The following is a 24,751-nucleotide window of genomic DNA, read 5'->3' as shown; positions in this document are numbered from 1 at the left end:
CGCCGTCCCCCCGATTAACATTCGAATCGGTCCGATAACGAGCTAATCAAAACCGAATAAAACGCACAAATTTGTTTTGAGGATGTTTCACGATCAAACCGCACGCATGATGGTGTTTGACGTTGGAAGGGAGTCGGCAGCGAGAGTATTTTAATGAGTTAATCTTAACTGGGAAAAATTAAGATTTTATGTCCGATCTCTGCCTAACAGAACAGATAGGTTTACTTAACCGGATCGAATACTACGACCACAATTGCAGCTATTGCAGGCCTTTTTTCATGGGATTGCATCAACCGGAATGTATTTTTAATGAACTTATTGTTTCATATCAAACTTCCAACAATTAAGACAGCATGCCTTGAATGCGTCTTCCAATAGGAAACTTCTACGCAACGTTTACGTGAAGCGGTAATTTGGAAATATGTCCGAAAACAGCGTTCTGAGGGGCCAGAAACCAGCGTAGAGTTTCGCGTCCGATGATATGCATTTGGAGTGGTCTGGGTGCTGACTCTTATGGTACTGGGCGAGCATCTATTTATAAGCATCGACGTCATTTTTGGCTTCTCGTTTATGGCTGTGTGTAGTTTTTTTTCTTTTGCTTTCATTTCCTCCGATACCGTTTATTTTGCAAAAACGAATGACCAGTACCGGAGGGGGATGAATTCCCCATTAGAAAAACAACGCCATCTAGAAGAAAACCGCGCGACCAGGCCATCATAACATTGCCGGAACGGTGCTCCACATCTTTTCCTCCGGGAGACTATTTTTGCATATTTCAGATTAAAATTGAGAGGGGAGGAATATGAGTACAAGGGGTAGGAACAGCGCGTATTCGTGCCGATGGAACGCAAATGTTTAATTCCATTATCAGAACAGGACAGCGCACCCAACTTCCTAACGTCATCATTTCCTTGGACACGCAAGTATGTGTGTGCGTTTAATTAGCAACAAGATGCTTGTAATTAGTGGATGTGACACACTGCATCACGTGTCCAGCTCCAGCAGAGGAGAGTTTGATTACTTCGTAGAATGTAGATGACATTATCCGGTGGTTCTAATGTGTTTGACCACCAGATGGCGTAAGTAGCGAAACGATCGTGCACGAAATAAGACTGTTAAGGGCGAGACGGTGGGGTAAGAGGGATGTAAAAGCAGTCATCATCAACGGAGTTGCTATGCTCATCACATATTTTAATCACATCATGCAGCAGCTCATGCAGCATAAGAGCTAGTTTTCTTTCTTTTAAAGTGGTAATAAACTACCTTTTATGGAGTTTCGCAATGCATATCTTTCCTTAAGCGCTTATTAAACGCTGCTTAATCGTTTTTATAGAGATCATTCAAATATAATTATAAAAGACGACTTTTTGGACATTTTTTAGACAAAATATTTCGACAGAAAGTTGTGAAAACACGCCGAGATGAGGTAAGAAAGCTAAAGCACAGCACAAACGTAACGTCTTGCAACTCTTTCGCAAATCTCCCAGAACTGCGGCTGGATCGATCGAGGATGCTGCAATAAGTAACACCGCCTACCCCTTTTTCTGCCTACCGATAACTTCACATCACCTCTCAAAACCACTCGTCCGCTTTCCCTTTCATCTATCCTTCCAGCGGGACACACGCCAGATAACATCACCGGCCTTCGGTTTGAACTGCGCAGTTACAGCCAAACTTCAAGCGTGCCGCAACGCGTTTGCTAATCCGGCTGGTTACCGGGAGGAAAATCGAACACATTTTCAAGCGATTTCCCCTCAGCGCCCTGTCCGCATTTACTAAACAAACAAACAAAGCGATTTTCCCGAAGTCTGCACAACCGGCATATTGCAGGGTTCGCTCAATCCAGTTCTAGTATTGCGCAGTTGGATGGATTAAAATGCGCCATTTCTACGATTCCAAACGGGCCGGCGGTATGTGGCGTGTGTGCTGTTTGTATGCGTCGTCTTGGAACAGGAACTCACGAAACGATGTGATTGTACGAGGTAGGAAAAACGGTAGAGGGTAGGAAGATTTTCATTAGACGCACGTGCCGTTACTCCGTCGCTAACGTCTGAGGGCAAAAGGGGCAAGAAAGGGTTTGAGTACGAGAACGGGACGAATATGGCGCGGAGAGAGTTTGTGCATTCTGTTAATACCACCCTGCTAACCGTGTGCGCATCCCGCTTAACCGTCCTGTGCCGCACCGGGTGCCCATGAAGAGGGACGTTTCGATGGAATGGTTTTAAAAATAGTTTAATCTCAAAACCGTTTCTCCGTGTGGTCGCGGCGCTGCTCGCTCATAATCACACCATGGTGTTCATTAGCATTAGCCCTGATCAAGAGAGTGAACAGTAATATTGAAATCCATCTTGAGAATATTATTTTTCCAACGGCCTAAACGAGTGAAATCTAACTTAATCTGCTGAATCAACATGTATTACTCAGCGCGAAATGACACCTCAAATGTCATTATCAACGTCTGGCAACAGTGCCAAACTAAGATAAGACTTGCATTATTGTATTACTACCAGTAACTTGTTGCACAGCTTGAAATGTTTCAAATTATATGAATTCGCAATAACGCTCGAATAGCTACAGCTTATTCAGCTATTTGACAGTACCTTAATTTGACAGTTAAAAATTTTGACGTTTCCAGGTTTATCCGCTGTCAGCTTCCCATACATACATTCCCATTTATACTTAAGTTTTTAACAATGTTTTGATTTTTGTTTCTTTTGAACAAAAATGATACCTTATGCCAAAATGCTATGTCCTGGTACCTGGATTATTTGACAGATACAGGTTAAGAGCTAAAAGTTTTCTTAGATTACCTGCGAATAATTCGTTCTAGAGAAATCCGCGTATCTCGAGTTTCCTTTAAAACATCGTTTATATGTCGTATTAAGGGATCGAATACTTATTTCCCCTTTATGAAACCCATTCAAAATTGATATTGATGCGTTTATTTCAAAAATGACAGAAAAATGCAATTAAAATATTTTTTATAATAAATAAATGTACCGATTTCAACGAAAAATACAGCTTGGAGAATTCCATCTCGGGAGACTTTTGCATTCGGTGTAAACAAATGCAAACCGTATCTATCCGGAGGATTCTCGGTGTAGAGACTACAACCTCAGCACTCATTCCCTTAGCTACCCTCATTATCTCTATAAGCGCAAATGTTTGATATTGAAGATTTTCCCATACCGAACCCTCAAAAAATCAATGCCACATTTTGCTTTGGTGCATTGTGCGGATGATAAGATTAGCAAAACTGGTTCGAACAAAGGACAAAATGAAATCAGTGCTTGTCAGTCGCATGAATACCCTGCAGGCGAGAAGTGAACACGCGATGGTTCATTCCATATCGGGTGAACGATAATGAAGCAAAACAAAGCTAAAAAACCAACTCAAGAGTACAAAATTGATGTTTCCGCTTGCTTTATAACTCATAGGACATTCGGAGGGTTAAAATGAACGACACAAGAGTGGTAGCGCCAGACGCTTGCGGATTATAATGAAGGACAAAAAGGAAAACGGATTGTCATTCGTGCAAATCGTCCTTAAAAAGACGCACGGAGCGCGGAAAAGCACAATCGTCAACTTCAACCCACCCATCTCGCGCCCCAACCTGTAGTAATTTTGCAAAATATACCAAATGAGAAGCGAGTTTAGGGACCAAACGCTGCAAAGCATTGCACCTTATTCCCATGCTTGCTTTTTTTGTTGTTGATCCCTTCAACCCGATCCGATGAGAACCGGTGAAGGGGAAAATGTTCTTGCGTTACTTTGTGGTGTGTGCGTTCAAAGCCATCCCAGGGATGATGTGGCTGGGGGTAAACTCTGTGGAAGTGTTTGTGTCAGAGTAGCCACAACGAGGGGCTTCCAACTTCTGTTCACGCCAATTGGTTTTGCGTTGTTTGACCTTGACGCGCGCTCGGTTGTGGAAACGGCGTCGAGCTGTCGGGACCTTTGGGACTTCTGTTGCTAACGAGCCCTGCTGCGGTTCACAAGCCCTGTGTAAGCAAGCGTTTAGGCGCTGGTTTCGCGCTGGTACGCGTGTTCCTGCAGCTTTATTTTGCAAGCGTCCAAGTGGAACGCAGTGTTGTTACGCTGCGGTTTTGATGAGAAAAAAAAAAACGACATAGCAGACGTTGCGGTACGGTCCGCTGGACAGAGAAGATTCCTAAAAAGAAGGGAACCAAGAAATAGGCACACGGGGCCTCGCTGGCGTTCATATTCGTTTGCTCCGTTCACCGTACGGCCAGAGGCAGACGATAACATCGGGGCAGTGCATAAGCACAGGCGTATTATAGGCGTATCTCGGTGAGAGGCCAACACTGAGTGACTGATCCCAGTCCGATAAAGGCAGTTCACTTCTCGCACGGGGTGGTTTATCATCCATTATCTACCCAGCAACATGAACCTGCAATGGTACAATAGCGTTAATCCCAATTTATTTCGTATTGCTTTGCAAGAACAAACCACTCCAAAACAAATGTCCACCATAAAGTGCACCGTTGAGCGGAGAGCTCTGGAGGCAGCACCAAAAAGCAGCACTCAAACAAACTGCAACAAGCGCTAGTGCTCAGGACGCAAAGTTCCCACATGAAACTTGCAGACGACAAGCGGTCTAGGGATAGTTTTCCAAGGATAGAAAAATCCTTTCTTTGTACACATACACGCACTCAGATTTATATACCCCGAATATACGAAACTGGGCATGGTGAGGTTACTCTTCTGCAGCAAGATTTATGGCGCCAATTAGTGAATCCCTGGGGGGGATATATCCTTTCATTGTGTCATCTCGTTTTATGTGTGTTGATTGTGTTGACTTCCACAGCACTGTCCGAACAGTAGTTGTGGCGTTGTTTGGATATGGTTAAAGGTAGATAAACAATTTCATTTTGTTTCTAAATAGATCGAACTCACTGCGCAGCCACTTCGTCAGATGCACCTGTACTTCTGCGTCAGTGTTGTGGGTTAAATATCCGGATAGGTTCGAGGCTGTTCACACTGTTTATTTTGCTATTTGTTTTAACACCTTTACACAACTGTACAGCACACACATTCGCCCTCACAATGCACGCACACTAAAAGGGCATCCATTTTTGTTTTTTTGACTACGATGTAGAGGAGAAAAGTGTGGCTGATTGAAGAGATGGCTGGCGATGAGATACGGCAGCACACAGCGTTTGACCGTCGGAAACAATGAGGGAGGGCGCTAAAGGGCAATGAACACAACCGTAACGGACTGGGTGTTTTAGATATGCTGGCGCACGGATGGCTCCGTAAGTTGGCTTTTTTGAGGCGGGGGGAGGACCGATTCACCAATCTAGGCTAGAATTCCTATTTCGGGAGGGCCCTGTGAGGGTTATACTGCCATGAGTGTGGTTCGCGTTGCACCCGGAACGATACCGCTTTTTTCTCGTCTTTCTCTCTTACACACCGTCTAATTTACAGCACACAACACACACAACCACACATAATGCACATACACACACACACACACACACACGCAAGGGATAATCCGCTTGTATAAACCTATTTCCTTTCCGATACGCCAAAAAGTCAGTCGAAGAGATGACATACGGCAACTTAACCTACAAATATGAAGAGAAAAATACAACCGGAGACGGGGTTGAAGCCGCAGCTTCAGAAGGCACTATTACACCCTTCTTTGGGGTACTTTTGGGTGGGTGAACCGTTACTTCCATCCATCACCGCACAGGAGGACTTGGCCAAAGCCCATTGCACATTGGTATCAAAAAAGGAAAACCCCCACCAGAGTTCGCGGCAATTGTCGGGGCGTCGGTTTTTGGGCCGCAAACCAAGAGCCAGAAACTACCCCGTTGTCCAAAAGCGTAAAGCCGTACCCCGCGCGTACATACCCCTAACAGTACCGCAGGAAGCGTTTGATATCCGGTGTTGCCAGGGCTGCGTCACACACGCCAGACAGAGGTTGCACACCGACCGTAACGTGCGGACACAAGCGTTCACACCGCTAACTGTACCGAGCGCGAGCTGGAGCGCTGAGCAGAGGATGCACGTCGTCACGATATTCCGCTAGATTTGATTGTGTTTTCGTTCGGTTTCGACCCTTTCGACACGGCCACACAACACAGTGAACCCATCCAACGGAATCAGTGAGGCGCCCTCCACACTCTCACTGCGGTACGAAGCAACCAGCGCATTCACGGGTGTATGTGTGTTTGTACACCGGGTAGGATTGAGTGTGTGTGAGCATCTTAATAACATACACCAGCGCACATCACGGCACGCATTAAAAAAGAAATACTCATTTTATGAGCAGGGTCTTACGCGTTAGAGCGACAAAGCAAGCATGATATGGTGACTCTATCGGTCAGCTACAGCCCAACAATCCCAATAAACATTCCCCTGTGAGTGCCCGCTACTGTTCTCTTCCATCCAGTCCGTTCTTTCTCACTCTCTATCTCTCTCTTTTTTTATCTCTATATATATATATAAATATCTCTCTCTTTCTCTCTCTAACTAGCACACAGCGACACTCACGCTCGGGAACTCACTGGAAGTTAACAGATTCGATCCAGATGGTATACGTTTATCAACACCGCCCAATAGCAGTAACAGTTTCCATAGGCAACAGTCGCTCGATTAATTGATTATGTCATTTTAGATGATGGTGAATCGAAAAGTATCCGGAACACTTCAATATCAACCCATACTGAGCTGTTTCATATCGTACATTAACGAACATTTTGATTTCTTCTCCACAGAAGATTGATATAGCCAACAACTTCTGCGAAATTGATATTTGCACCACGTTCTGTTGTTTTAACTATAAAAATTTTACAGTAGGACAGAAAGAAATAAAGCTAAGAATAAATAAAACGAAAATATACAACATTTCTAATGGAATTGTCTACCTGGCTAATTTTAAATTTTACTTAAATGCCCACAATTTTATACATGACCCCACAAGCTCCGAGGTTTTGAGAGCTCACTAAATGTGTAAAAATTTAAATACTTTGAAAACAATGTGGAAAATTTAGTATTCTCTATACAGCTTGCGCAAAATTCGGATCTATGCAAATAATCTTTTATCGGTTCTATATGGAACACTTGGATAAAGAGTGCATATCTTTAGAAATTTTGAGGAAAAACATTCTAGTGCCTTTGTTTGCTTTACCTACTGTGCTAATATTCGTTTGTATTAAGCTAACTAACCATTTGCATAGCTCCCCAATCGAAAAAGAAGTGATCAAATTTTAAAACAAACGCTCACCAACACCTTCGAACCATCTCCACACACCGATGGCACTCACTGGAAGTGGATGCAACAGACTCAATGCGCTTGCTCCAATCCGGCAATAGTTGTGAGCGAAAGGGATTGGAATATTTACGACCACAGGGATGGGAGAGAGAGAGTCTGCACCCACTCTCGCATGGAACCGCGCACGGGTACCGGGATTCGCATTTGCAGGCGCTTCCATAGCTGCTCCGAAACGCCGTAGGTGCGTCGGTGGTAGCACTACACTCTAGCTTCTGTTGACCATGAACGGACCTGGGAGGGACGTACCGTAATCTAATACAGCGGATGTGTGCAGTAATGGATGCAATGTGAAAAAGCATCCCTCCTCGTGTAATAGGTCACCACGGGCAAGGTTAGACATCTGTTGTCAATTACGGGAATTTTATTTATTCTGTGCTTTTCATAAGCAAACCTCGAACGTACGAGAGCCGTTCAGCAGGAGAATGTTAAACGATTTCACGAATGCCAGAATGCGTTCAAGGTTACAGATATTTCTAGCATTTCTCAAACAAAACTTACTCAGCAGAGCAGTCGAGCAGAAAGTGTTGCTGGATGGGATCATCAACGTGTAGACATTAACCAACAGAAGTTTATTAAAATTGAAGCGCGTGAAGTCACTTTGAACTACCGACAATCAAAGATGCTTCTGAAGGACCTCGTACATACATGTACATGTCCTTGTCGTTGGGTCAGAGTTGTCACTGTGATTAGCAAATCGATACAAATCCCCAAAGCCTTCTTTATAGCATACTTAAACTCCGAGAACAGTGCCGTAATCAAGGCAACATCATGCTGGACGCTAAATGATGAAATAATGATTTAATTCTTCGTACCCTACCCCAAGGGGAGTTCAAACGTTAAAGTTTATCGGTCCCTATGGAACGCTAAAAAAAAGACAGGAACAGACGGCACGAGCACGCATGATTGATGAGCTGGAAAGTATGTGGATCAATTTCGTGTGACAGTTCTCCGAAGCTGTCCGGTATGATGATCCCCTACCGGTGCTCAATTATTTTGGACGTTGGACACGTTAGAGTGTTGAGGATGCCGTAAGGAAATAACAGAATGTCAGCAAACATATTTCTTTTTGCCGTCTGTACGTCAGATAGAATTACTCGCACGGATTGTTTAACGCTTAAAAGCGAGCATCGATCAAGCATACAAAAACCAGAATTCGTTCCAATCCACATCAGAGCTCACCCCAAACAATGTATATTAGGACGGAGCGTTCTCATATCTTCATTGTAGATTCTAGCGCTCCACCCGTACAAACCCATCCGCTGCCTATCTCAACGCTTCTCGTAATTGGTTAAAATTCGCCGCAAGATGGCGCACCGTACCAGGGGCCCACACGCATTGTGGAGATCATCTCCACCTGATCCGCACACCCCACCATCCCGTACGCCCCTATATGAACCTTTTTTTTCTGTTGCGAGTTAGTTACGGTCTCGCATGGTATCGTCTCGCATCTCCCGCCTGTCGTCCGATCGGCCGGTTTGTCCCGTTTTGCAAAAGATTCAACATAATTGCATGGTTCCGGTCCAATAGGCTAGAGTTATGTCAGCGTTATGTCGTGCAATTGTGTTGCCATTCAACGAAAGGTTGATTATGCTGACATTCGTCCGGTTCGTCAGCACGCCAGACACTGGAGCAACGGTTTTCGTACCTCGGGCCGTGCGCGTATTATGTGTCGTCGCTTCCCTTTTCATTATTCACCGGGTGGGAAAGACCTTTAAGAGCTCCAAGAGTTGATCAGTTGATAGTTTAACATGATACGCATAGGAAGAACCCTGTACGCCCCACATTGGCACCACATCCGTGTGCGTTTTGGATATTATGCAGCGCGCACCTCTGCAACCACTGTTGTACTTACTCTTCCTGCAGCTCGATGCCGCTGTCGTCGTGCGGTCCTCCCGTGCCCGTACCACCGTCCAGCGGATGGTAGCCCCCGGAATACTGCGGATGGTACTGATGATGGTGGTGATGATGCGGTGCATGGTGATGCGGATGGTGCATCCCGGCCAGCCCCGTCGCCGGATAGTGATGGTGCACTAGATTGCCGGGCGGACCGCTGCCACCGCTATACACGGTCGTGTGTCCTGCACCGGCCAGCACGGCTGGCGATTGAAAGAACTCCCGCTCGGCATGCTCCGGCAGGGGTGTCGGCGTCTCGAACACGAGCGTTTCCACCATCGAACCCTTGGACGAGCCGAACGATACTCTGCGAAATGCAAACGGAAGGTAAATGGCACATCATATAAACACGATCGTTAAAATGGGGGAAAGAAACTGGAATAGAGTTTATAGCTTTGGTCTTTATGGGCTATTTTGCATGTTTGTTGGTGCACGGGGCGGGGTTGTAGAATTAACTTTTGCACAACTGGAATTAACCCATAAATCAGATAAAGAAGCAGACGGGTTTGCAGAACACCCCGTAAACCAAGCTGATGACTCAGACACAAGCAAACGATATGCATTATTATGGATGTGGTACGTTTTACGATTGCCCGGTAGTATTGGGTTAGCGGCGCCAGTCTTTACCACTACCGGACCGGTTCCAATCCCATCCGGGGTCCGTTCAAGACCTCCGGGATTGTGGTGCCAACAACAATAAAAAAGTCCTGCTACTAACTTCAAATAAACATCACAATGGTAACAGTTTGACAGTTGTAAACAACAACAAGTACCTACTACTGGAATTTTTAATATAATACTGAAGTAAATGTGGTAATTGCTTCGATAGATCAGTTACAAAAAACGACGTTTAAATCATTGATTAAAAGAAGTAAAAATGTTTTACAAAACCTTTCAACCTACCGTATCGTATAATTAAAATCAAGGGAGCTGAACTGTCAAATATGACACTACAGATACTTGCTAGACACTACTAGTTTTACTAGTTGGGTTGTTGTGTTGTAGGTGGTACTAAACGATGAATATCCGACTATGTGGGAAAATGATCAATCATGTCAATCTGTCAATCTGTATTTTGACAAATAATACACATTAGTCAGAATTAATATTTACACTTTTGATCTACTGGACAGATGTCACTAGTGACACATTAGGTGTGTTTACACTTTACGCACAGTGGTCGAAATTTTTCCTATTTCGATATCTTTTCTTAATGTGCTGGTGCATTCCAGCAGTATTGAGGAGAAAAGGTTACTTAATTTTTGTTGAAAAACTCGAATCTTTGTCCACCATTAAAAATTCCAGCATGATAAAAACAAGCCATATTAGGACATCTGACTATTGTTTATAATATTGTCATATTTTATACAACCACTGCTCGTAGAATTTAGGAATCATTACAAACTCGTTTCCTGATTTGAATAACTCCTCGCTAAAGACTGATATAAAGGACTCTTTAAAAGATTCACTTGGCACAACACTAATTTGTTCTATCAGATTTACATCTAATTAAAAAAATAATGCTTAAGAGTTATCATCCGATATTGTTCACAGTATTATTAGTTTTTTTTTTATTGAACAGATTTTAAAATATTAAAAATAACATTTAATAATCCCGAAAATAGACATTTTTTTGCGTTTTTCCTCATGCCGAGCTCCTTTCTTCATCTTCCCATATTAATGCTACCGGTGAAAAGTTATATGCTTTTTTTCAATTTTTGCTTTCAGTATATACAAAATGGAGAAGAAAATCCACTAAACCGTCCGACCACTGGTGGATGGCGTCAAATTATGAGCTCATAAAATCTCATCTTCCCCGACGCTTTGCTCCCACACGCTCAATCTTTGCTCAAAATCTCTCCCTGTCGCGCTTACTCCAGGCCATGTTTAAATCAAAACCAAAAAAAAAAAACACAGAAAACAGCATTTCGTACACAATTTGCTAAATTTTACATTTATGATATTTTGATTTTCGCGACCGAAACCGTTCCGGAATGTGGCGTCGCAACCGGTGTGTGAGAACATTATCGCACGAGGCGGAATCCGGTTGCCGCTGCCCGTAAGAAAATGCCCCGAAGAAAAGCCAACCCCCCCGTCCCCGCATTGGTTGCTCGGTTTGCCACAACGGTTAGCGCGGGCACAGTACGCGCTACCACGAAGACGCGCAAGAGCATCGGTCGGGGCCCCTGGGCAAATGATGCTAAATTTATCTTTATTCAATTTCAGATCCAAAACCGTTTGAGGCCGGGCGGCATTCCGGTTGGAATTGAAATCGGTAGCGCGAAATGCAGCGAAGATTTGGCGCGTGCCCTCTCCCTTTCCCCTTTTCACTCCCCTTCCCCTTCTTCTCCCGCCACCACTCCCGTCCCTCAGCAGGGAAAGGGAAACGGGTGTGAGAGTGAAAGTGAACACAGCAAAACAACAACAGCCAAGCACAAATATTTCCACTGACGAATGGAATGGTGGAATTTTCGCCACATTCGTATTGACAGGTTGGGCAAAGGAAATAAAGCAAGGCAGTGTTTTATTTCTAAATATACGTATAAACCGCGTATGATACAGTGGCGCATCATACCGTAAATTCAGTATTGTCGGTACTGTCGGCGGTGCGCACGGTTTAATGTCTATCGTGCGTGTAAAAGTGCATTTGCCTGGACGGATGGATGGGTGCAATAACACAACACCGTATGGACGCGAGATGTATTTTGTAGCAAAATATGCAATCATTCTATTCTAGGTATTCAGCTGCTTCCTGCTCAAATATGATGCATTAGGCAGGCTAACACGACCAGAGCTACTTTCTTGAAGTTACCACTGGGAATTGTGAACTTTGAGGAAATTCAATACAGACAAGTCTTTCTATCCTGCAAGCTGAAGGGACCGTTATTTTGGAGAGACTTGCAGCTTGCCATCTAATGGAGACTGCCATCTAAGCGAGACTTTGTCTCTGGACATGGGAGATGTCTCATAAAATGTATTGCAAATGAAGGAACTGTCAAAAATGTTCATCTTAGAGAGACTTACTCTCTTCGAGAGATACTACCTGTGAGAGACTTCACTGTATTGTTTTGGTACAGGTGTTGTCCATAAATAGAGCCTTCTACAGTTGTCTACCATTCCCAAGTTATAGCACCATAGCCATAAGATCATCACATCAAGCAACAAGCTATTCAACTCAACTCACTTTAAATATCAGAATATCTATTAAGTTGAATAACTCACTACGCACTAGACGTTTGCAGAAGTTACTTTTTTCAACATCAAAGTTTATGAAGTTACGGTAGATTGTAGTGCTGTGCTTAATTAATCTTCAGAGAAGAGTCATTCATATGAATCTTTATTCAGGAGTCAGTCATATCAGGAAACGGCTCTCAAAAGCATAAATCTTCTGAGCAGTAGCAGATCATGGCGTTAAGATGAACGGTAGTTGGAAAAATTATGACCTGCGGAGGGGCGTAATGCCGAAGGACCGTAATGACTCTCTGAGGAGTTAATCGTGCTCAACTTGGAATCTTCTTATGTGTGTTATTCTCGTTCAAATTCCTTCTCCAACTTCAAAATATTACACATTATGCGTATAGTTGACATTACAAAACCCCTGTAGGTCTTAATTTCTTGCGGAAATTCGATAATTGACGTACTGCTGTGCAACTCTCGAAGAGTCGAAGATACAAATGAAGGTAATTCATTCCAACACCTTCCAAAATGTCACAAAGTACAATGTGCATGACCCAAATCATAACCACAAAACCTGCCATTATAAACATTCACTCCCAAAACCCATCGATCATGGACGATCGTATCAACGGTACAACACGTATCACCGCTTGGGAAGGCATTTATGGGCAAATGATGCTAAAAATAACGTCCATCGAAATAACGTCGTCTGCGGAAAACTACTGGTGTATATCTTCCATTTATATATATATAATCACCTAGACGTAGGTCAACCACCACCGTCTCTTTACCGTCAGCATCATTCGCTGGAGGTAACACAGCTGCCAATGGAGGAACGGTAACCACTCTTGCCGAAATCAATTGTATCCGGAGGTTTCGGTACGGATGCTAGAAAATGCAGTAGACAAACCAAATACAAGCGAAGGTTCATAAACTCCTTTCCCGGTTTCGGGAATAAAGGGCAATCCGATCGACACGACCAGTGTTGCCAAATTTATTCGAACTTGGGATTTCACCAAACATATTCCAGCAATAAATTGACGAACTGTAACAGTTGTTAGTAGAGGTATTTGTTGTATTTGTTTTTTAATCCGATGAATTGTAAGTGTTGGTATTTTTCTTTTTTCTTCTTGGTTTGTCTGTCAAAATCACCGTCATCGGGATGAAGCGGTATTGAGCATCGACGGAGCTCGGGAGAAGGCAGAACTTTCTCCATCATTTGCGCCCCCAAACGTTGGCTAGCAAATAATGGTTCCCAGCACAAAGCGGGAAGAAGTGAGGTTAAGATTTGAAAAGGGGGGGCGAACAGCGCAGCATCGATCCGTTCCGATTTCGTGCATCTTTTCGGTGGAAACGGTGTAATGGTGAAGGTTTGGGAAAAGCTCACAGTAACAAACACACAGACACACGCGGACTGAATTGGTTGCGGCAATAAGACTGTTCGATCTGTTCAAAGCCCACTTTTCTTATTTTCTCACGACAGACGCACCACAAAAAAAAGCAACTCGGCGATTCTCGTCTGGAGTACTCGCTGGCACACAACGACACAGCCCTATAAAAGGGTGAATGGGAACCACCCCAAAAACCCCTTCGGTTCGGGAGAGTGTGAAAAGAAGGTAGGTAAAACTCGGTACGGACATAAAAAAAAAAACACACACACCCACCAACTATGGCTGCCCGTCAGTTTTGAGCCGAACCGAAAGATGCAATAATCGGTGAAAAGCAGACAGAAACCGTCGACCGGATTTTGATGGCGCGTGATGAACTATGAGTAACGAAGGGAGAAGAGGTGCAGTGTGCAACTAAACGACCCAAGCGGCTCGGCTCGATCGCTTATTGTGCGAGCAGAGTTAATCGATCATCAATATCCGGCCCGCCATTATGATAACGGAAACCATTACGGCTCCGTACCGCTGGTGTATTTGCATGTGGTGGTGCTTCGTCTATACGTAGAAGGTAAAAACAATAAATTGGTTATTTGCTTCACCGCGCACACCGCGATAAAACGCCGTAGTAAGACGGCTAAAACAGCATGGTATTGGACCACGAGTAGAGGGAATTTTAGAAATTTAACACAATTTCTAATGTGTCAAATTTCAAATATAATTATTATTTCAAAGTCAAATTTAAATGTTTTTTAATAAAAAAAAAATACTTTTGGTAAAATTTTTGCACGAATTGTAAAAAATAATCGTGAACGTATCAGTTTTGAATGTGCATCGCAACTAGTTCACTCAACCGACCGTTCTAGTGCGCTCCACCTGCGTTACGTTCCGTTCAGTTTGCGTTACAAGTCGTTCAATCTGCGTTACGGGAATATAACCTGCCTTACGGGAAAGTTCAACCGGCAATACAAACCGTTCTACTGGTGTTTCAATCAGTTCAACCTGCGTTACAATCCATTCAACCTTGCGTTACGGGCAGTCCAAGTTACGCTATAAGCCGTTCAACCTGCGTTACGGGCAGTTCAGTCTGCGTTACAATTCTCTAGGTCACCTAATTCGCATAACTCAGGGCATAAATGACTGTATGCGGTTAAAAATTCATAAAAATTTTAATAAAACCCAATTTGCAAATTATTATTTGGCAACACTGCCAAAGGCAAACAAATGAAAAAAAAATCGCACTTTAAAAAATTTACGATGACAGCTCGGCGAAGTGCGGCTGCAGGCGGAATGATTCATCTAACGTGACAAAGGTGATGACAGCTCGGAAAAAGGGTTAATTAAACATCGCGAGAGAATAATGGTTATTCTTCGGTAGTTGACAAGCACAAGATGAACGCCCGCAATTCTTTTATGTTTACAAAAACAAACAGATATAAAATACACACGCGCACCACAAAAAGAAGAAGAAGAAGAAGCAAACAAACACCAAACAAACCATCCATCCCATTTGACATCATTTGCTGCGCCCAGCTGGGTGTATGTTTGCAGCGTTTACTGCCCCGAAGGAGGACGGAAGGTGCAGAGATGGTTTAAAGTGCATCAATTGAATGAACGGATCATGTAGGCGGCAGTCTGATGCGCATCTGATGACATGATCGTTGCACCCGGGACCGTAAAGATCTGCCAACAGAGACCACCTCCGGAGATGGTTGAGTTTTGCTCATCAGATAATCAAAAAATAAAGGAAAACGAAACCCATTTCCCACCATCGCATAACCTGGCTGTCTGACACACGAGGGGACACATTGCAAGTATGATAATTGGAGCTAATCGGCACAGCGCTCAATCCTGGTACGTACTGTCGCTCTATCGAGACATCGTTAAGTGTCACCGAACCCCATTTAACCTGATGGACAACTCCGGACGTACGGTGCCCCGCTATCACAATTATGTCCGCGTGGCTCTACTTCAACCAATGCTGGGTGCTTTCTACGGAGTCGCCAATATTATCTAGCCATTGAGAAGATCCCCTTCATCAGCGGATTCAGATGGTGATTCTTTCACTTTGCAGCTCTTAGACGAAGGTGAAGACGAACGTGAAGTAGTGAAGAGCAACAACAAAACACACACCCGAGTGAAGTCTGCAATTAAATCATACACCTCACAACCCCTTTCTGCACGTCGTCTGACGAGTCGGTGGAGGACGCAGGCTGTTCAAAAACCCGTCTCAGGACATTCTAAGGCCCCCGTTGCGGAGTACCGTGGCGAAAGTAAGTACGTCAGTTTTCCAACCCGGGAAGGTGGGGGGGTTTCGGTTCGTAACTGAGCAATAATTTTCCACCGGCGAAAGTAGATCCAAGCGTGTCTTCTTTCTAATTCCATCACGATACGTTTACAACAGCGGCAGCATCGTCATCATCATCATCATCATTAAACAAACCGATCACAAGCAGATCAGCGTTCCTCACCGATCAAAAGACAAGTACGCGGCAAAGCCTATGCCAGTCGGTGAATGTGGCGCAGGCAACCTCCACGGTACAGGGCAAGGGCAACACGCCCGGGACGGAAAAGCCCCATTACTGATGGTCGTGGGGAAGATGTTTGTGTTTGTGTGTGTGTGTGTGTGTTTTTATCTTCTCTTCTTCGTTGTTGTTGTTGTTGTGAGAAGCATTTTTCACCTTTTTCTGCGATATTGCCTGTTGCTGGGAACCACGACGCCATTTCCCACCGTCGTCGTGAACGATGAACTTTTCTGGGCGGTATTGGACCCAGCAGAAAGGTGCAAATACACACACACACAGCCAATCGATCGATCGGTGCACAATTGGTGCAGCAAACCAAACACAAGCTAGATCTCGAGAGCACTCAGTTAACAGTGTCCAAATGATCGGCTCGAGTGACGGCGGACCTGTATACCCCACAACTTTCCCCTGCCAGCTTTGTTTTGCAAATTGCAATCGATTGGAGATGCTGGGACAGATCGCAAGTAGTCCGCGAAAGGTGTTACGGTGTAAGCTCAGCAATATCCCGAGGTACTTCACAGTTTCCCAGATGTCAAATGAAATATTTCCCTGAGGGACACTCAAAAAAAAACAATGTATCAACAGGATGCAATATCCGATCAGTATGCAGATTGGACTACACGCCCTCCACGCAAAAAAAAAACAACATCACGGTCATCTTGCTAACAGCTTTTATAGCCTGCCGCCATGATATCGTGTGTCTCCCTCCATAACGGATCGTGTAGTGATACAATAACACGACAAAGATGGAATACGGGATATAGAATTCCATATCGGAGTACTCCCAGACATAAGACAGTAATAAATTTATTGATAACCGTAACCTTGACGCCACGCTTGAAGCACCTCCGAATTTTTGACAGCCAATCTCTTCGAGAGTTCCAAACATGGCGCGCACCTTAAGCAGCCTAATGTGGAGTGCTCTAATTGGACAAACAGAAGAAGAATAGATGTTTTATTCGTGTCACACACACACAGACGATTGTTTTAATGAGCAACACATTCAATACACATCTCGCAATCGGGTGCTTGGGTGCAAAGGTGCTCTCTGTGGGTATGCCGAATATATACACGCCGACGCACCACTGATGTCATCGCTAGATGGTGCTCGCTGGGGATTTTATTTTGTTCCTGCTACCAAATTAGCATTACCACGGCTAAAGTTTAGAGCGCTCGTCTGTTTACACTCAGCAGCTGATTGAACGGTGCAGTTTCATGAGGGTTTCTGAACCATTCCGCTTGTTCTTGATGGGTTGAACGATAACACATACGCACACACACCCCTAACGAACACATCGCAATCGCAGAGTTGGCAATTGAATTTTTCTCGTTTTATTGCAATGGCCGACTGGTGAGCTTACTTTTTTTTTTTTTGGATGCTCTACCAACAGGGTGTGGTGGGGGAGGGTGGCGGGAGAAAAGTGTTCAATTTTTTCCCAATAGTTTTCACCAGGTAGAAGCGGAGGGGGTGGGGGGGGGTGTTTGGTTTTGCAGTTGGCTCTCTGGTACCATGCTAACTTCCAGGGTTCAAACAGTTTTCCCTTCCGACGCTTCACGTTCGCTTCACTCAACTACATAATACAAAAAAAGGGCATGGTAAGTGGAAAGAGGGGCCAAGGGGGGAAGGGGGGGTGGGTGAGTCACCTGGGTAATAATGGATGCGAGTGTGTAGCATAAGCATACACAGGGAAGGAAGGAAAAAATATACATACACGGTAAGCAGGAAACGGTAAACGGGTACTGAACAAGCAAATACAGTGTTGTCAAACCCTAGAATAATATTATTGCAAAATTAAGGAACTACTATTAAAATTGAAGCGTTTTTTAAAGCAAGGGGCGAATCATTAGATAAAGTTAAAAAAAGATAAAAAAAAATTGACAAATAGTACGAAAGATTTATCTGTTTTTATCAATACAAAAGCTGTACGAAAAGGGCAACGGTCAGGCATATTTAAAGACTAGTAGACTGTAATAGATTGAAAAACATCGGATTCAGATTTTCACATGAATAACATTACGTTGGGGAAACCTACACTTCCAACTGTCACTTTAAATATTGACACATATCAATAGTCCTGTCATTTGGAATATCCATTTGTCCAGCTGCGTAGATCTAGTTATGGTTTTAGTCAAATCAGTTAAGCTATGAAATGGAGTCTTTAAATAGTGTAGTCGGAGTTCAAATCTTGAATGTCTCTTCGGAATGATTTATCTGTTTGGATTAGACACTCTACTATCCCTTCGAAATATCTTTTGATGTACAACTTGATGTCTGTGGATCATTCTACAGTTACATTTGACAGTTAGCTAGATGCAGGGTAGAACAAGGCAAACCACAGGTGTTTTGTAGCCCAATAAAATGAAGAACTCTATTCTTAAGATAGAATTAACCAAGCAGGTCATCCTCAAACCACAGACTTCCAGTTCCATCCAGACACTGAGAACTGACAAATTAAGAATAAGTTTGACTAGCCTGTGCACAGAAATTACCACCGTCGATCGTTACCCTCCATCCCAGTGAAGAAAAGCCCGCCAGAGTGCTTGACCTGGAGCTGAAGTTCGGTTGTTTACGCGTGTGCATGTAGTTTAACGGTACCCCGGTTGCCGCTTCTTTCGAATTTCCACCAACCAAACAACGACAACGAGGCGCATCAGTACTCCTACCCCCTCCTACGCACACACACACACACACACAAACCCGCCTCCTTTCCATCGGGTCTGGGCACAATTCGGCGTTGGTCCATCCACGCTGAAATGGACGCTCCGACACCGGAACCCCGAAGGGAAAGTGTGCCCGCAGTTTCGAAAACTCCCCCCGGCCGTTGGCGGTGTGGTACACTTTATTGCGCCACCATTGCGCGTACTGGCTACCGTTTAACGTTTTAGCACGCGGAATAGCCACGAAAGAACGGTTGGCAGAGAACGCGCGCTGCGGAGTGCTGGAACAACCTACATCTTTGCCCGGCGGTGGTGGTAAACACACCGTAACCTGGATATGTGATAGGTTTTCTTCACTCCGCAAGCAGTTATACAAACGATCGCCAGTATGTATGGCGTCATTTCGGGCAAAGATTTAGCGGTTCCGTACAGGGGAAAAAACAAAGCGCAAGCGTATGAGAAGCAGGTGTGAGAAATAGGGGGCATTCTTGCTTCAACAAACAAAATTGGGAGTTACCAATGTGAAACGGTGAGGCGAAATAAAAAACAGTAGCCGCCTTCATGTTGTATATAATGATAGAAAGGTAAATTAAATAATCGTTCAATTTATATTATTTAAACATCACAGTAAATATTATTGAATACAGGCATTACGCACAGAATAGACGACTAACATTAATCAACAGCGCCCTCTATACACAAAAAAAAAAGAAATCACTTAGCTGTCAAACTATCTCAGTGGTACTCAATCTACATTTTGTAAAGCATTCAATACAAATAAAACTTATTGCCTACAGGCATTAAGCACGGAATAAATAAATGTCCCTAGTCTGGATAAAACAAATATCTAATAGACAACTAACATTCCAACAGCGCCCTCTATACACAAAAATAAAGAAATCACTTAGCTGTCAAACTATCTCAGTGGTACTCAATTTTGTAAAACAAAATTGATTGTAAAGCATTCAATGAAAAATCTTTACACGAACGTTTGTACACTCAAATGATCTGATCTGTACGCTTCACAAATGAATGTGATGAACCTATGTGTACCTAACAGTGCTGATACGTTCAACTTGTTCACACGATCACACAAGACACAGGGTGGGACAGAGTGTAAAAGTAAAAATAAATGAAAAACAAAACCAAAATTAGTTCCAATTAGCGCGCTGAGCTCCGGGGTCTTCCCTTTACTTCCATTTTGCTTCCAGCAGTAACTCATTCACGTTTCCGCATGATCGCACACAACCGACAGCCTGTTTTTGACAAATTCGCGTGCATTTTCTCGATGGTACGCGGGCACATTGTTTTTGCACATCGATCACAGCTTGGATGTGCTTCATGAAGGGGGTTGATGATGTACGCCCCCCGTTCGCCACGTGATGTAATTTATTGCAAATGACAACCGTAGCGTACTCCAGTGGTGCGCTGATATATTGAGTAACTCCTATGCTGATACACTTTTTGCGTTACTATGCCCACAGTTTTTTTTTTTTTCAAATTAAAAATGTTTCAAATGCACAAATGCACTATAAACATACAAAACACCGGTGAAGGTTGGTTGAAACAAGCAACAAAGTGAAGGTTGGTTCGAAAGTAAAGTTTTTTTTTGTAACAATAATCAATCATTTTCCGTTAAGCCGTGCTTAATAAAGAGGTAAACAAACATTACTGTAACATACGCGAGCGATAAGGGTTGTTGAACAACAAATTACACAACGCAAACCTATTACATGTTCCGAGACGAAATTATCAACATTCGCATCAATGCTCAGCGTTGTTCGCTTAACCGAAACGGATTAAACCAGCCCACGGTTCGAACCGAAATGAAGATTTCATACTCGAGCAACAACACAGAAAAACAAACAAACATTACTCCAGCAAGACGATAGAGATTGTTTACCAAAGCAAGAAAGGTGAACGTTTGTTGGCACAACACCACACCTTCAATAGGGTTGTAAAGAACGAACGTGGCAAACAGCAATAATAATGTGCGAAAATATGTTTTCGTTCTTAGCGAAATGTCACCATGGCAGAAACATTTGCAAGTAGGCTGTATAGAACAAATAAAATGCAATTTAAAGCAAACAAACAAACACACTCTTTACCACCATGCGGTGCGACCGTTTAGCACCTTCTGGCTAATTGCCACACAGTTTACAACAAAAAAAAAAACAACAACAATCAAACCTCATCTTCGATTTTAACACCCCTTTGTTATGATTCATCCATTACTGCTTTTCGCACCGTTGGTGGGCGCTGCTGTTTTGCTGTTCTTCCTTCACTGCACCATTCTGAGCTACTGCATCTCTGCTGGCAGCGCACTTTGCTCGGCTCGGATGAACACCAGAGCACGAAGCGAGGAAAATTATCCTGAATTGCGCGCAACATGCATCACACCAAACAAAACACACACAAACATAACAGCCGTGTGACCTTCATACTGCCCAACAGAAGAAAAACACACACACACGCACACCCAGAATCATTCAAGAGATTGGCATATATAGCATGCACTGGCTTGTTTTTATTTTCTTCCTTAAATTCTCTTTTGAGATTTAGGGGCCACACTGACTGCTGCAAACGCTTTGTAGGTGCCAAGTACCGAGACGCCCGGACGGATAAAACGAAGCAGGCACACATTTGACCTTGCATCCTTAAAAGCCCTATTTAACGAGCGTGAAACCACTCCTTAAAGGCGTCAAGGAGGGAGGAAACAAAAGGGAAACAGACGGTGCGGGGGGCAAACAAAAATGGCAGGATTGCACGGACGTCATACGGATGATTTTGTCTTATCGAGCGCATTTTATTGGCATAGCACACAGCCCCACCCCGATGACAGGCGCGATTCGTGTCCTCGCTGCTGCTAGCTAATGCGTCGCCCACCTACATCTTGCGATTGCCTTGAAAATTAACGAGAAAATAAGGGAGAGGGACAGATGGAAGGGAGAGAGAGAGAGAGAGAGAGAGAGAGAGAAAAGCGGGGAAGTTTGTTCAAGACGTAGTAGAAGGTTTGGAGCAGTGCCAGGACATTTTTCGAGCAGTGTTCATTTTGAAGCCACTTTGATGTACCGCAGGCATGTCAAACTCTGGCACTCATATACTACTTTTTTCGAGTAGTGAACACTGACCAGCTGTGCTCTTTATTTATCCACCATTCGAGCTGTTTTTTTTTCGTCGGGCTATACCCAGGCTATATTGCTATTGGTCTTGTTACTAGTGCTTTTCAATTGTGTATGAACTATTTCTTTAACGTTATAATTCATTTAATTCTACATTCTTTAAAAAAATATTTGAATTTTCCTTAACGATATCGTGAAAATTTCATCGAAGTTTTTCTATTGCTAAATAGTGAAGCAGAGCGAATTTCGAGCAGAGCAATAGAATTCGACTAAAGATTATGTCGAATTAGAAGCATAGGCATTAAACTGTTAATTTGTTCATTTGAGCCTCTTTCTTAGTAAAAATATATCGTTCGCTAATGAGTTTTGGGATTGTCTGGAAGCCTTGAAAATAGTTTCCAATGACGTGGTGTTAGCCCCATAAAAGATTTTCCCCTAATTTACCGTTTAGCTTACTGGTTTCCACTAGAAAAAAAGAGAATTTATTTCTGTTTTCTACGGACACAAAAACCTTACGAGGTAAACAATAAGGCTTGGCCGTCTCTTCCAAACAAAAAAAAATCCTCGAGAGCTCTATGCCTGCCATTTCTAGCTTTTTTGACTTTATTTCTCGGTAGCTGGATAGTCAGGTCCGGATTTTGGACCGGTCCTGTCGTGTGAAGATAGCTGCCACTACCAAATACATCACTGAGCTGCTCCAAAACATTTGATAATTAGCCTATCTTAGATCACTTATGTCAATCTACTCGAATGGGTAAATTAACTACTAACTTCCCGTTATTGAAGGAAGCTTCAAAGTAGCTAATTAACGGAGAATTAAGGGTAGATTTGCCTGATTGGTAATACTTCAGCATGATGTAACCTGGTTTCAAATCTTTACTTGATAACCATTCGATTTTTCGACAGATGCCTTTTTAAATTATTTTTCATCTCCTAATTCAAGCCATCTTCAAGATCAAACTGTTGCAGAAAGTGTAGAGATTTTCGGTGTTAATTTTAAAAATAAAACACCAGAAACATTTCGACAAGCCAGTGTTAACTAGCAAGATTGTGTGGTAACTAATATCCACAAGCCGATATGTGATAATTATTTTATAATTAATTCGAGCACTTTTCCAACAAAACATAACCAAGTCATCCTCGAGCAAAATAGATAATATTTCAATTGATTAGGTCGTTAGTGCCATTGATATGGAAGTCAAAACGAGGCTCTATAGGAGTCCTTTCCTCCTATCAACAAAAATAATAAACTATTAGATGGCGATTTGCCACCCGCTTAGACAACCCTGTCACCCCTGTAAGAGTAAGGATCAGCTTACAAGTAGGTCTTACCTTTTCAGTGTGACGTTCTTGTTGCCGCCAAGCTTGTTCAGTTTCACCTTCTTGCCGCCACCGGTTGTGGTGGCCGACCCGGAACCACCGGCACCGGTGGCCGAGTCCGAGTCACTGCCGAGTGAGGCGTCCGCCGTACCGCTCCCAATGTCGGACGGTTCCAGTGGTAGCGGGGCCACCACCGGCGGTGCCTCCGACCCCATCAGGTTCCCGTTCAGACTGTTCATCGTGCGGCAGTTACCGTTGGTGCGCACGGTGCTGGTAAAGGTGGAAGAGGATGGTGGTGGATCGGTGGCGACCGGTGCGCCCGGACCCTCACCGGTTCGGCTGTTCCACTCCTGGCGCGGTTCAACGCACGTATTCCGCAGATTGTTCGCACTGACCAGCAGCCGATGGTGCTCATCGTCGTTCTCGCCACTGACGGCTATGTAGCCATTGTAGTAGACACCGCCGCTAGTGGTGTGGGCGACTCCACTGTTGCTGCTGCCCGGCCGTACCGGACCGGGTCCGCCGACACCGTTCGTCGGTTTCAGTACGCTGGCCAGCTTCGGTGTGGGGCCCGCATGGTTACCGTTGGTCGGTTTCGTGTGCCGACCGTTCGTCACCAGGATGAGATTGTTGAAGTTCTTGTCACTCTTCACCGGACCGACGCGCCGTGACTGATCGCCGGCTGGTTCCCGGTCGTCGTCGTCCTCGTCCTCGGCACCGGCCGACAGCAGGTTGGTGCTTTCGTCGCACAGATCCGCCTCACCGTCCGGTTCGTCCTGCCAGCGGCCACTAGCACGCGCTTGGCGACTGTCCGCACTGCCACCTGCTCCTGCACCGTGCGGTTTGCTATCCGAACCGCCACCGATCAGCTGATAGCGATGTGTTGCACCGTGTTTGATTATTGGCTTGATGATGGACCGCACCTGGGCGACACTGGACGTGCTCGCGGTGGTTGTACCGGAGCCGGAACCAGCGTTACACTCGCGCACGATCGTAGCACCAGCAGCACCACCAGTAGATACGGCACCACCGACAACACCACTAACACCACCGGTTGCGGTACCCGTGGTTGTTGTGGTCAGGTTGAGGCTTAGATTACGCGTTGCTGCTGCAGCCGATGCGGATGGCGATTTTTCCTCGACTGGCAGCATGTAGGAGAGCATGTTGGCAGCAGTGCAGCGAGCGAGTGCGCTCGCATGCAGTTGCAACTGCGCTCACGCGTCAGGCGAAAGATGCGGCACACGTCGGTGGCCTATGTCAGGGAACCACGAACGTCGGAACAGGGTGTGTATTTGTGAGTGAATGAACCAGGGAGAACCAGGGGGAAAAAAAGAACGCGGATATATTTAGCACGGGAGTGAGTTACCCGTGAAG

The 24,751-nt window shown here is 44.3% G+C and overlaps 1 protein-coding gene across 3 annotated transcripts in view; it reads right to left on the bottom strand.

Annotated features, from left to right (window-relative positions):
• The window catches only part of LOC128306729 (uncharacterized), a 383,189-nt gene extending 358,439 nt beyond the window's left edge, over positions 1-24,750 (bottom strand). For all 3 annotated transcript variants that reach the window (XR_008287594.1, XR_008287595.1, XM_053044326.1), the window contains exons 1-2: positions 23,390-24,750; positions 9,150-9,497 (exon numbers count right to left, since the gene is read on the bottom strand). Coding sequence is in view for 1 of the 3 variants with exons in the window: in XM_053044326.1 (XP_052900286.1) it covers positions 9,150-9,497; positions 23,390-24,540 (1,499 nt within the window). In the remaining 2 variants the exon portion in view is untranslated. The remainder of the gene's footprint in view (positions 1-9,149; positions 9,498-23,389) is intronic.
• Position 24,751: the final 1 nt, after the last annotated feature.

This window comes from Anopheles moucheti, chromosome X, assembly GCF_943734755.1.
Source record: "Anopheles moucheti chromosome X, idAnoMoucSN_F20_07, whole genome shotgun sequence".
Taxonomy (NCBI): domain Eukaryota; kingdom Metazoa; phylum Arthropoda; class Insecta; order Diptera; family Culicidae; genus Anopheles; species Anopheles moucheti.
Note: the sequence above shows the minus strand (reverse complement) of the source record. Positions and strands in the feature narration are given on the sequence as shown.